This window comes from Bos taurus, chromosome 13 (assembly GCF_002263795.3).
Source record: "Bos taurus isolate L1 Dominette 01449 registration number 42190680 breed Hereford chromosome 13, ARS-UCD2.0, whole genome shotgun sequence".
Taxonomy (NCBI): domain Eukaryota; kingdom Metazoa; phylum Chordata; class Mammalia; order Artiodactyla; family Bovidae; genus Bos; species Bos taurus.
The window spans coordinates 43,577,165-43,591,216 of record NC_037340.1 but is presented as its reverse complement, the minus strand read 5'-3'; the positions used below and the strand labels follow the sequence as shown (position 1 = coordinate 43,591,216).

At 41.6% G+C, this 14,052-nt stretch overlaps 1 protein-coding gene across 4 annotated transcripts; it reads right to left on the bottom strand.

The window, feature by feature from the left end:
* Positions 1–3,820: 3,820 nt before the first annotated feature.
* Positions 3,821–14,046, bottom strand: AKR1C3 (aldo-keto reductase family 1, member C3 (3-alpha hydroxysteroid dehydrogenase, type II)). 4 transcript variants are annotated; one of them, XM_015474089.3, is made up of 9 exons: positions 13,951–14,046; positions 10,230–10,397; positions 9,825–9,941; positions 8,507–8,584; positions 7,965–8,087; positions 7,027–7,136; positions 5,988–6,153; positions 4,485–4,567; positions 3,821–3,964 (listed from the first exon to the last, which is right to left on the bottom strand). In XM_015474089.3, exons 1-9 carry the CDS (start codon positions 13,957–13,959, stop codon positions 3,922–3,924), a joined length of 897 nt encoding a protein of 298 aa, XP_015329575.1. In that variant the 5' UTR covers positions 13,960–14,046; the 3' UTR covers positions 3,821–3,921.
* Positions 14,047–14,052: the final 6 nt, after the last annotated feature.

The window sequence follows — 14,052 nt, the reverse complement described above, 5'->3', positions numbered from 1 at the left end:
TAAGGGAAATCATGATGCACTGGTACAGGGGATGTTGTGAAGAAAAATTCATTTTATCACATAGAGTGATGTCAGCAAAATAGTGAGCTAGGAGGAGTGAAGTACCTCTTGGAAAGAGAAAGCAGCTGAAAAATGTCGTAGGAGTTCTGGGAAACAGTCAAAAAAACATCTACAGCAGCAACGTGAATGCACAACTAGGAAAGATCCAGAACTGTGGAAGGACATTCCCGTATGTTTTTATTCACACTCACCTCTCCCCTGACTTGAACAGAGCCATCTTGATCTATAAAGGGCAGTGGCTCAGCACCCTGTTGTCTCCCTCAAAGCAGACTCATTGCAGAAATCCTTGAGTGCAATATTCTCCCCTATTTGTGCCTTGCCTAGAAACTGGTATCCATTTCACTTATTTCTGAGTTTGAACAGAAGAGCAGCAGGAGTGGCTCATTAAAGCTTCAGGGGGACTAGATATAATATGGGACCAGGGCCGGGACCAAGTGTGGAGACACACACAAGACCATGTAAAACCCTGATAGAACTGGGGTGTGGATTTGGGGAATAGTAAGGCATTCAAAATCAATCATAAATTTCCCAGAATCAGAAAGCCACTCACGCTCCAGGCATGTTGTTGACTCAGAAATGACCTGAGTTTCCCTTAGTTTTCTGTTGAGCTGACCCGAGGACCAGGCACATGCCACGTCAGCTAGTGAAGAACAATCAGGGTGTGATACAAATCTGCAAACAGTGGGTGTGCTGTGCTTTTCCAAGTACCCAGTCATGAACACACAGAAGGAGACAGAGAGAAGGCGTACAACAAAGAAAGGGTGAAACAAGAAAGCTTTAAAAAAAAAAAAAAAAGACAGAGAGGAAAAAAGAGAGAAAAAAATGAGTCATGAAACAGTTTTTGTTACTGTTTAGTCGCTATGTCAGACCCCTCTATTGCAACCCAATGGACGGTAGCCTCACAGGCTTTTCTGTCCATGGGATTCTGCAGGCAAGAATACTGGAGTTGGCTGCATTTCTTTTTCCAGTGGATCTTCCTGGATGAGATCCAACCCGCATCTACTGCATTGGCAGGCAAATTCTTTACCACTGCCCTACCTGGGAAGCCTGATCCATGAAAGGAAAAAAAAGAAATCGGCACCAACTCTTCCTGAACAATCACAGGAGCCACATTTAGCTCACAGTGAGTGTCACAACTGTCCTGAGAGGAGCTCCACGTGGACAAGAGGACACTGAGCTCAGCTCCCCCAGGAGCACATCAGGGTCACATCTCCTAATAACACACGACACCAGCAGGAAGCCCCCTCCACACCAAGGCTGTAAAGAATCATCCCCATGGAGCTGGGTGGGAAGGGAAGAGAAGCCAGCAGATCAGGACTGAGCCCCTGGGAGGGCCCCATATGAGGAGGGGAGGACAGGAGCTCAGAGGTCCTCCCTGGAGAGACCCATGCACACCACACACTGGGCACTGCAGCCCTGGCACAACCCTGAGTGGTCTCAGCCCCACAGCTGCTGTGAACCCAGGGGGACCCACAAGAGGCCTGGAAACCTGACTCCTCTCCTGAGACATGCACCCACTCCTGCTCCAGGAACAGGTTGAGGCGGCGGCCAGATGCTGCCCAGGACTCGGCCAGTTCACTGGGCAGCCCATGCGCCCCCTGGCCCATAAATGCCCCCTTAGCACCACTGGATCCAGTTCACTCCCCCTGGGGCAAGGCCGTCCATGCTGGGCAGAGTGGGCAGTTGGGGGGTACAGATCCAGCTTAGACCAGCAGGATGTCTGGATAGGGCAGGGTGTGCGGGGAGCGAGCGCCTCTGGCAAAGGTCATGAGGAAGGAGGCTTGGCATACGCAAAGGCGGGATCAAGCCTCAGGAGTCTCCCTGGAAATTCTCGAGCAATCTACCCCCAAAGCCAGAGTCTGCCTACTTTCTGCTTTGTGCTTTCACCTACACCTCTGACTTTACGGGGGGCTGTCCCCCACGACCTCTCTGAAAAAAGAGTTAGCTTACAGCTCCAGTTAATAATTCCTGGGTGTGACAGTGTTTAACCTACAAACTCCTTTGGAAATCCTCTAGCCTGCCTGAATAGGTTTTTCCGGCCACATGTGATTGTTCAGAGCCTCCCAACTGTGAGAGGCAGGAGATGTTCTAAACTGTCTAAACACAGATTCTTTTGAGTAGTTAAAAGATTGATTAGAAATTGTATTGGTGAAGGGATTTTCACTTGTTGGGCCAATGTTTGCTGCTAAGTTTCCATATCCCTTACCTGCTGTGTCCCTGGCAGTGTATTGATTAATATAGTTGGTGTAAGTAGTAGCTTTAATGTTTGTAACCTGGGACCCTTGAGTTAATTCTTTTTCTTGTTATAGCCCACCACACCTTTGCTCTGTAGGAAGCAACTTTATCTAATGCTTTTTGGAGGCTGGCGCCTGACTTGAGAATAATCACCTTTAGAGAAAAAGGCCTCCGGGCCAGAAGATGATGCAAATCACCTAAACTTTTGCATATGATATGTTTGCAGGAAGAAAGCCTGGCTTACTGCATGACTCTACCCCTTCCCCCATTATCCTCTATGCATAACTTAAGGTATAAAAACTACTTTGGAAAATAAAGTGCGGGCCTTGTTCACCGAAACTTGGTCTCACCATGTCGTTCTTTCTCTTACCTTCTGGCTGAATTATTCAGCCTCTTTTCTCCACTGAATTTTCCTACTGAGCTATCCTCATTCTATTACTCTTTATATCCTTAATTAACGTTTAATTAAGCAATTGTTTCCTGATCTTCGCCGACGCCGTCCCCGCTTCGAATTCCCTGGATCAGCCGGGGCTGGTCCCCGGCAAGGGTGGCCATCAGAGTGGGGCCTGAGGAGCAGTGTTCTGGAAATATCCTTCTCCATTTCCCTCACAGTAAAGTCCTTTAAAAGCCTGTATGACAAGGACCCCCTGCCCCACCAGCTCTCTGACTTGCCTTTAGCTCCTGTCTCCCCACCTCACTAAACTCCACCCACATCAGCAGACTTGTTGGCCCTTAAGTGTTCCATGAAAACTCTTCCTTCCTGGAATAAGTGTTTCCTGTTCCAGAGAAATGCAAGTAGCCACTTTCTCTGTGTTTCAAGGCTGTTTTGTACAAATGAAAAGTTGTGTATAATGAAGTGTAATTAATACCTCTAACAGAAGTACAGAAATGGGAGAGATTGTGCAGAATTATCTCAACAGACACTTAACCATTTCTAACAGTTAAATTCTTCTGATTTCATTCACAGTCTCATTCTCCACGAGACTAACGACTCAAGACATTTCTCATTTCACTTATTTACATTTGTTGATATGACAATGTCTTTCTAAAGAATGTTCAGTAAAGTTTTTCAGAATGACCACTGAATAAACTCAAAATATGTAAGGATTCATCAAAATGCTGAGCACGGGCAGACAAATAAGAAATTACATAAATGACTAAGATGTGCTACTTGCTATACAGGAAGCAAAATATAATACTGGATTTTTTAAATCATATTTTTAGCTTACCAAGATACTTAGGCTATGTTTCAAAAGAAGTATACAATCTGTAGAATGAAGTTTATTTGTCTTTGTAAATAAAAAAATGCACATATGTGCCTAGGAAAATTACAAGGTAAATGCACAAAAGGTAAGTATTATCGAATGGGTAAACATGACTGATCTTTATTTCCTAACCTTTCCCTTTTCTACCTAAATATTCTGTCATATATATGTATTATTTCAATGACAGGAAAGAAAGAGCATTCTTACTTTAAAGTCTATGCTGTTTCATAAACTGTTTATTTTTAAAAAGAAAGGCATGGTTTCAGAAGTTCAGACACTTTATTTAAATTTCTTCATCAAGCATAAAAATATTCACCACCCCACAGAAGTAAAGAGTTATCGAAGAACCACAGTGAGTTGATCAATATTCTTCAGAGAATGGATACTCAGGGTGACCGACACCACTGGAAGACAAAGAGATGGACTCATTTATGAAATCTGGCTTCATAATAATATAGTTATTATTAATAATAATAACTGTCTTATTTTATTCTTATATAATAACTAATTCTTTTTCCTTATGTAAAAAGAATTAACAATTAAACATGTTCACTGGTCCCTGAAAGAATAGTGGGCTGCAGGCACTGTGCCCTTTGTGTTTCCTGGCTCCCTGGGCTCTGAGAGGAGGTACACTAGGCTCAGGGATTCGGGGCACAAAGTAGTGAATTTATTCACCACAATGTCAACTGTGGGAATTTTACTGATGGGCTCTCCTGGTCCCCAATCAATTTCTGTTGATCGAGGATGGAGCCCTGAAGGAAACCTCTGGGCTGAGGTCTGCAGGAAGTACCTGGCTCACTCCTACTCTGGAAATAAGGACTGTCTTTCTAGACTTAAGCTTTTAAAAATCTTAGTTCCCCTGCTCACCTCTCTGCTACAAAAAACAAAAACAAAAACGACTGTGTTTGTGAAACAGTCACTTACACAAGAAATTCATAATATCTTTTATTTTTATTGAGGCCATCGATTGCTTTCATGTCTTCTGGAGTCAGTTCAAAGTCAAACACCTGGAAGGAAGGAACAATCACATTAACCTCTCCCTCAGGGAGCCAGCATCCCCTGGGGACTGGAGGACTTTCCAGCTGGCTGGAGACAGAGGGGACAGGGAAGCCGTGTCTGTCCTCAGCTTCCAGTAGAACAACCTGGGACCCTTGCTGAGTTCTCACCTCTCCTTCCCACACCTTCTCCTACTCTGTCCACCTCACTAACATTACTGTGTATCAATCCCTTATCTTTCTAAGTGAATCACTTGCGACAGGAAACAAACTAAAATCTTTTTCCAAACAAACTGCTGTGGACACTCCTAACTCGATACTTGAACCTGAACTAACATTAGACTGATTTCGTCTTCCCAACACGCCCTAAGAGTGACAGCTTTCAGCTGAAGCAGCGTGGGTGGAGGCTCCCCCTTGAAAGCCTATCAGGAATCTGATTTCAAACTTACTTCTTACCTATGAATAAATCTAACAAAACCTATATGTCAGTGCCTTAGTGGAGAAGATCTCTGTGTTGAGAAAATCCCCTGGAGAAGGAAATGGCAACCAACTTCAGTATTCTTGCCTGGGGCATTGCATGGACAGAGGAGCCTGACAGACTACAGTCCATGGGGTCACAAGGAGTCACACACAACTGAAGCGACTGACACTTTAGTGGAGAAAGTTATGAAAAGTGTTTAAAATGTTAAAGAACAGCAAATTATTAAAAATTAACATCACAGTCATGAAAAGAAAAGCTCAATTTTCTAAAGAAATACATTTCTCCAGAGTGATCTAGTATTTCAGTGCAGCATGATCCAAGGAGTTAAACAATATTCTTTTGTGGAAATCAGTAAAGTGATACTAAATTTTAAATAAAAGAACAGTCAAGAGCAGTCAAGACATCTTTAAAGATGAATGTACCATTCTGAGAAAGAACACTTATTTTCAATTTTAAGAACACAGTACAAAGGACTGAATAGTTAAATAGAAGAGAAGGGCCGAGGCAGTCCTAAGATGGTGGAGGAATAGGATGGGGAGACCACTTGCTCCCCTACAATCATCAAAAGGAAAGATGGAAGGCAAGAGGAAAGGAGGATGACAAAGGATGAGATGGTTGGATGGCATCACCGACTTAATTGACATGAGTTTCAGCAAGCTCCAGGATATGGTAATGGACAGGGAAGCCTGGCATGCTGAAATCCATAGGCCGTAAAGGGTCAGACATGACTGGGTGACTTAATTGAACAGAACTGAACCCTCTTCAGGGAGGCCACCTCTCCTGCTGCCACAGCAGGAAAAGAAAACCATCAGGAATACACACAAGTCATTCATGCATAGGGAAGAACAGGTAATTCATCTTGACTCAAGGAAAGTCTTGAGAGACAGACAAAGAATGACCCTCATGAAGGATATTCCATAGAAGCCCTCAGCCCAGAGCCCCACTCATCACCTGTATGTTCTCTTTGATCCGCTTCTTGTTGTAACTCTTGGCCAGAACAACAACCCCACGTTGTATCTGGTAACGAAGGACAACCAGAGCTGGGGTTTGCTTGTGCTTTTTGGCAATGGCACAAAGAACTGAGTCCTCCAAGAGAACAGGGAGATTCAAGTTCACCCTAGAAGAAAATTCAGAAATCCAGAGGAGCTGAGCCTAAGTATGCAGTTTGTGAGTAGTTTTCCCAAACAGATTAAGTAGGTCCTCTCTATACCAGTGCTTCTCAAAGTGTACCAGCATCATCAGTATCACCTGGGATCTTGTCAGACATAAAAATTCCATGGCTAGCTGAAGACAAACTAAATCAGCATTTCAACTGTGTCACATCCCATTCTGTGTTTACAAAGCTCTGCAGGTTATTTGGATGCATTATTGACCTGAGACCAGGAGTGCTAAAGTCGTGGATTTTTTTTTTTTTTTTAATTCTCAGAGGTTGTTTTTCTTCTATAATCAAGGCCATGAACAGAGAACAGAAGGAAAAAAACAGGGATTTTTAAAAATTTTCACTTTCCTAAGTGAATAGTCCTAAGTGATAAACACTGAGTACTCTCAAAATCAGAGAAATCTATTCTGTCACCACTCTTCTTTAGATATATACAAAAATCGTTCAAGTTTAGTTTTTTCTATCATAATAGACCTGAGAATTGCATAGTATTATACCAATTTTAGACATAAGGTAAGTGAGGCTTGGAATTTCTATTTTTAGAAATGTTTTATTAGTTAATATCTATATAAATCATGACATAAGCTTGTGTTTCTGGTTTCAACTAGGGGATTATATATAGATTTTAATGCAGATATCTGTTAATGATGAGTCTACAAGCTAATACAATGTAGAAAAATGGCTGGGTGATAGGAAGATAGAAGAAAATATTCCATCTGTCCCCTCACTTCCCTTTGCTTATAAGAGTTATCTGGGTACTGTATTTTTAAATAGCTCATCAAAAATTGAATTTTAAGGAAACTCCCAGTTGTCTTCAGTAGGATTCAATACCATTCTTTTACTCGTTGGGATCCCAGAGCACCATAGGCTACAAGAACAATATCATGTGACTTGCAGAAATCCAACAGTTTGCTCTGGTTGAGATAAGGGTGACATTCCACCTGCAGAATGTCAACAGAGAAGAGTGTCAGATTATTTGAAAAGGTAATATTAATATGACAGAGGCAGATTAAAAGTTTTAAGTGCCTAAAGGAAAGGTTGCAACATTAAATGTAAAATGGAAATATAAACATCTAGAGAACAATAGAGAAAAGTGTGTTTATACAGTTAATTTTATGACAGACCATGGATGGGAGAACCAGTCCAAGTTGAGTAATCAAAAGGTGTACTCTATATTTGAGTAGATATTCCCTGGTAAATGTTTTATCTTCTGTTAGCATCACCTTGAACCTTTAACTTCACCCTCTAACCTGGATGAATTTCATCATCTCCAGCACATTTTTCTGTTCTGTGCTCCCTGTTGAGACTCATAAATGTTGAGACACCAAGACTAAGGATTCAGTCATCAGAACCCCACACAAACCCTCACCACCCATTTCAGCTGATTGGTTACTTTATTAATTTACTTCCCATTCAATGTTTTCATGGCTTCCTTCGTACACAAAGTTCATTCCAGGGCACTTTCCCGTCCAATCTTGTCATCCTTTAATCTCAGGAAAACACATCCTACCTCTAGTTCTAGGTTCTACCCACAATTTAGCAGGATGCCCTCCCTACCTTTTCCATCCAGACTACATCAGATAGATACATCAAATCTGACTACATCAGATTTGGGCTTCTATTCACACTATCCAGACAGCAACTCTACTCTCTAGAATCCTCTGTCCCACAAAGGTTGGATGAACAGGAGGGGAGGACAGACAGACATCAGGCTCCAGCGCAAGAAGGAGGTTCTGAAGAGCAGGAGGAAGAGGAGCCGAGCTGCTCACCTGGTTGCAGACTGGCTTGTACTTGAGCCCCGGCTTGTTCAGGATCTTCTCCAGCTGCTTGTGGTTGAAGTTGGATACCCCGATGGACTTGGCCAGCCCTGCATCCTTACACTTCTCCAGGGCCTGGGAGGGAGAGGTGGTGAACAGTCGTTTGAAATGAGTGATAGACCAAGAATAAATGCTGGGGAAAAAACCTGTAAAAAGTGTCTCATGTCAAGAATTTACATTGATTTTAAGAAAGGAAAAAGGAGAAGAAGGTCATGATCGAAGAAGAATTACCAACTCCTCCTTAGAAAACCCTGGAGAAGACATATCACAAGGAAGGAAAGAGATGCCTGTCTACACTGTCCCATATTCTCCTCCTCCGTTCTTTTCTATGAACATTTCAGCAATGGTTTCCTCACCACAAACCCAGCATCCCAGCCCTTAGATTCATGAACTGCCGAGTCTGATGGTCCACAGCCCATTCTCACAGGTAGCAGAAATGAAGGAGTTTCCCCCTCTCCTGGATCCTCCTCTGTTTCTCTCCTCCCTGGACTCACCTCCCACGTGTGACAGAGATCCACCGAATCACCTATCAGTTTTCCATTTTCATCTTTTGGCAATAATTCCTCCCCTGGCTGGAACAGAGGCAGATATATTAGAGATGTGACAAAATAATTTCTCCACATTTAGCCAGGCTGCCAGGCACTAAGAATTAAACCTCTATGAGGTAGCTTTACAACTTTCTACATACTAATATTTGCAAAGTGATTTGTGTATGGAGTTGTAAGCAATGTCTTTTGAGGGAGGCTTATTCTAATCTCTTACACTTATTATATGTTGCAATAATTTTTCTATGTCCTAAAAGGGACTTCCAGTGACTTCTTGTTAATTTTTTCTGTTCCCTGTACTTGGTTCTTTTGAAATATCTCTGATCTGAGAATGGCAGTAACTTACATGCCATAGTTTCCAAAATAAAACTTGTAAACTAGACCTGGGCTAGATAATCAAATTTCCTTTACCCTTCTAGCATTAGATGCCCTAGGACAGGCATGTGAACCAGCAAGGCTCTCATTAGGATGATATGGAATGTGAAAGATCCAGATGTGCTCTCAAATGCTTATGACCCTGAGCTTTGAAATGCCCCCAAGGTCATATTTTCCACCAATGGAAAATGTTCAGTAAAAATAAAGTAATCCCCTTATAAGGGATAGAAAAAAGAGACATTTCTGAGGAGTCCTGAGAATCCTCAAAACTCTCTGTGTCTGGGACTTGCCACCTACATACTCCACTAAGTTATTTTGCATTAGATGGCTTGAGTTGATTTCTATAACTAGAAATCAAGATTTCTAAGTAAACCATTCTTAATGACTAAGTGTAGTCTACAAAGCTCATCATAAAGTCAAGCAAGACTAGACAATATCTCCCAACTCCTTATAAAGGTACAAAGTTTAGACACACCCAGAGGGAACAGCACCAAATCTGCTAACCTTTCAAGGGTGAAAGACAAGATAAACTAATCATGTTCAATATGAGGCAGTCCCATGTTCACCACAGCTGCACCAAACTCTTGGTTCATGAAATCCCCAGACACTCAGGAGTCATAATCAAGACTGTGTACAGAACTTGCCTGTTTCTACTGCCTCAAGTTTTTCTGGCAGAGAGTCTTGGATTATTAACTCCTTTGTCTGGGGGGGCATGTAACAGATTTAAAGAAGCTCAGTAAAAAGATGATCACAAATGATTATTTGGGGGATTCTACTCTGGTGTAATCATCCTTTCAATCTACTAAGAAAAATCTTAATTCAACCATCCATGTAAGTTGACGCACATTCTAACACAAGATTTAAAATTGATGTGATCACACATATATCCAACCTTCATAGCCAGTGGAAAATGAATAATATAGAGATCAACATAGTCCAGGTGAAGATTTTTCAGTGACTTTTCCAAGGCTGGTCTGACCAACTCTGGTCGAAGGAAAGTGCACCAAAGCTGAAAATATTAAAAAATAGAAATTTTATTAATAAAAATTTAGGAAATTTTCTTTTGGTCTTACTGCATGGCTTATGGGATATTACTTCCCTGACACATGATGGAATGGGAGCCCATAATAGTAATGTGCCAAGTCTTAAACATTGAACACCAGGGATTTCTAATACCTTAAGACTATACCAAGAAGCATAGTTCACCAATCAATTCTTCACCAAACATGATCCTATTATATAATAGTGACCTGGGCACACTCACTAGTACACACATTCAACACACAACATGCAGCACCTTTGAAGTGTAGAATATGTCTTCTCTCTTCACAGTGCCATCTGCAATCTTGCTTCGAATGGCCTGGCCAACGTGCTCTTCATTTTGGTACACATGAGCACAGTCAATATGGCGGAACCCAACCTCTATAGCAAATTTGGTGACTTCCAGAGCTTCACTCTTAGGAACCTACATAAGCAACAAAGGTAGAAGTTGAATACCCACATGATTAAGAGATTGCTAGCGCAAGCTTTGATCTTCCAAAGAATCAACTTTTCTTCATATCTTTGATTAGTTCTGGTCTGGTGCTGAACCCATGACAGTTTCCCTGAACATTCCTGGTCAGATTTTAAATACCCACCCAGTAACCCTTACATCCCAAATGATCCATGGTCGATCACAGGCATCAGAGGACTCCAAGACCACGTCCAGGTTCAGTGGACCCAAAGGACTCAGCATTAAGTTGTAGTAATGAATGTGATTTATACTATAAGATTCTTGAAGCAAAATAAAAAAGGTATAAGGTACATGGTAAAGACATTAACTACAGGAGATAGTGAGAGACAGGGAGCCTGGACTGTTGTAATCCATAGGATCACAAAGAGTCAGACATGACTTAGTAACTGAAAAACTAAATAACAAAAAGCATCAAGAAGCAAGGTGAAAGCTTCTAAGACCACTGTCTACCAGTAAAGCTACATGGAATACACCAAATATAAACTGTATCTATTCAAGGTATAAAAAGTGATGTTCTCATATAAGTGTTCATTGTTGATGATCACTAAAATCAAGCTATTTAGCAGATCACTCCACTTACCTTACTTTAGGGGGTTTATAAGAAAACTTCAGATCTAATCTCTACAAAATCTCAGGGTATCACCCATTATTTATAACTATAGTCACGGTGCTGTGCATCAGGTCACCAACTTATTCATTGTATCACTGAAGGTCTAGACTGTTGACAAACATCTTTCCATTTTTCACAGATTTATCTCCAGCTTTTGGTCTTCATTTCTCTACTCTCTGTTTCTATAAGTTCCACTATTTTAGATTCCACCTACAAAGAGACTTCCTTGGTGGCTCAGACAGTAAAGTGTCTGCCTAAAATGAAGGAGACCCAGGTTTGATCCCTGGGTCAAGATCTCCTGGAGAAGGAAATGGCAACCCACTCCAGTGTTCTTGCCTGGAAAATCCCACGGACAGAGGAGCCTGGTAGGCTACAGTCCATTGGGTCGCAAAGAGTCGGACACCACTGAGCGATTTCACTTTCACTTTTCACAAAGACATCATGTAGTATTTGTCTTTTTATTTCTGGCTTACTTCACCTAGCTAAACTTCTCCCAGTTCACCTGTGTAATTTCAAATGGCAGTATTAACTTTGTTTAAAATGCTGAATAATATTCTATTTCTTTTTCATGTGTCAGAATCTTTTCTATTTCAAGGAGGTAGATAATTGGTGCAACTGCTCTCTGTTGGGTTCAGTCCTGGTCTTTCTTAAACACTTGGGTATTCAGGGATATACTAGGAATGGACCAGTAAACTTTAGTACTAGCCTGGACACTTTACTCCCTGCACCCTACTTGGCACTAAAATGTCCTGTCTTCTCTTTCCAAAATGCCTCTGAATATTTCCTTCTGTTCTCCAAATGATAAAAGTGAGACCCAAAGTTTCGGGATCAGAATTTGTCACAACTACATTCTCTAAAGACAAGATGGACAGCAAACTTTCTGGCTTCAGGTCTAGAGATTTGTCTGCTAGTCCCTTTTCTGTCCAAGCACTGAAAACTACACTTTAATAAAAAGACATTACAACACCCAAGGGATGCATTACACAACATGGCCTGTAAGATGGTAGCTTATCCCCTCAAGTGACACCATATTTTCCATTAGAAGAAGTTTCCAAGGAGCAACTGAAGTACAAGGCAAAACACAACTGGAGTGTCTTGCCTGGCACCTACAAGGCACCCCACAGTAGAGAAGCAGTTCTCTCCCATTAGTTCCTATTCGCCTCATCCTTAGGAACTTCCACCTCAAATACTTCTCTGGGTCACATCATTTTTGAAGGAGGTAAGAGTTCTGTAACTAATGAAATACACAGAGAGACCGGCCATTGCAATCGCCCTCAAAGCAAAGCAGTTGACAGTCAGTGATCTTGACAGCCGAGTCTCACCTCTTGTGCCAAGCTGGGAAAGAGACAGAAACTGGAGGGAAACCCAGAGTAATCTGCAGGTGAGCACAGCCTCAGACCCTGATGCAAAGTGAAAACTGGATACTCTCTCTCTTTTCACAGGACATGGTTCTAGCCTGGTTAGTGGCTAGAGGAGCTAGCCAGGTGCTCAGTGCTTGACAACCCAAGTCCCTTCCACTCATGTTACATCCACTACTATTTATATCTCAACCCCAAACCACCTCTGTCACCTCTTTAGCTTCAGCAGTGCCAAATCCCAGGACAGGAATGAAGTGGCCATCATTAAGCTTCACTCTCTGGCCTTTGGGATCCATTACCTGTTTCACCTCTGAATAAGCAGACTGATCTTTTCTTCTGCCTTCACAGGCTATAAATAACAGGAAGTTAACGCCCCAGCTGACTGTCCAATGTTAGCAGATACATTGGAGGAGGAGAGGATTAAACCAATGCCCATAGAGTAAGAAGAGAAATGAAGCCAATTACTTTGGTAGTTTATTTTTTAATCAGAATAACTTCAGTTATATAATCATGAAATGTGCCAAACAATTATTGGCCAAATGTTACACAGAAACCTCCACATACCAGTCATTTCACTTTTCTAATTATGGAGCCCACTTTTGATGAAACATCAATTGAAACAAGTATTTCGTAGTATAGGAAGGCACACTAATCACACAATTAAGAAGTGTTGATTATTAAGCATTTTCCAAAATATAATCTCTTAATAGAGAATCGAAATGTGAAACAAACCAAATTTGCCTTTTAAATTTTCCAGCAGCAAAATTATTTTGCTTTATACACCTATGGTGGTCAAGGTATAGTCAGTAAGTCATGTCCCACTCTTTTACAACCCCATGGCCTGTACCCTGCCAGGCTCCAGAGTTCATGGAATTTCCCAGCTAGAATACTAGAGTGGGTTGCCATTCCCTACACTACAGTATCTTCCTGATCCAAGGATCAAAGCCAAGTTTCTTGAGTCACTTACATTGGCAGGCGATTTCTTACCACTGGGCCACCTGAGAAGCCCTTAGGTGAAATTCTGAAAAGGATACCAAAACCAGGCATTTTGGCAAAGTGTTTATTGATGTCAATTATTAACAGTTTTTGGATACCATGTGCAGGTTCAAACAGACTCTTGAGTGTTTATACCTTGAACTAAGTTACACAACTTTTTAGGGTACTCTTATAATGTAACCAATACATATTTTACACAGTTTGTTATCATGCTAAACATTATTCATAAAAGAAAAACCGATAAACAACTGAAATTGCAACAAATTTAGGAAGAGTAAGGGAAACGATGATGCACTGGTACAAGCAAATGTTGTGAAGGAAAATTCATTTTAACACATAGAGTGATGTCAGCAAAATAGTGAGCTAGGAGGAGTGAAGTCTCCCTTGCAAAGGGAAGTATGGAAAAAGAAAGCAGCTGAAAAATGTCGTAGGAGTTCTGGGAACCAGTCAAAAAAACATCTACAGCAACAAAGTGAACGTACAACTAGGGAAGAGCCAAAAGACTGGAAGGATATTTCTGTATGTTTTTATTCACACTCACCTCTCCCATGACTTGAGCAGGGCCATCTTGATCTGTAAAGGGTGGCGGTGCAGCACCCCGCTGCCTCCCTCAAAGCAGACTCATTGCAGAAATCCTTATGTG

Coding starts and splice junctions, on each gene's coding strand:
- AKR1C3 (XM_025000829.2), bottom strand. CDS start 10,599: ATGGATCATTTGGGATGTAAGGGTTACTGG. Junction 8,088..8,506: donor ATCTCTGTCACACGTGGGAG/GTGAGTCCAGGG, acceptor TCTCCCTCCCAG/GCCCTGGAGAAGTGTAAGGA. Junction 3,965..4,484: donor AGATATTATGAATTTCTTGT/GTAAGTGACTGT, acceptor TTTGTCTTCCAG/TGGTGTCGGTCACCCTGAGT.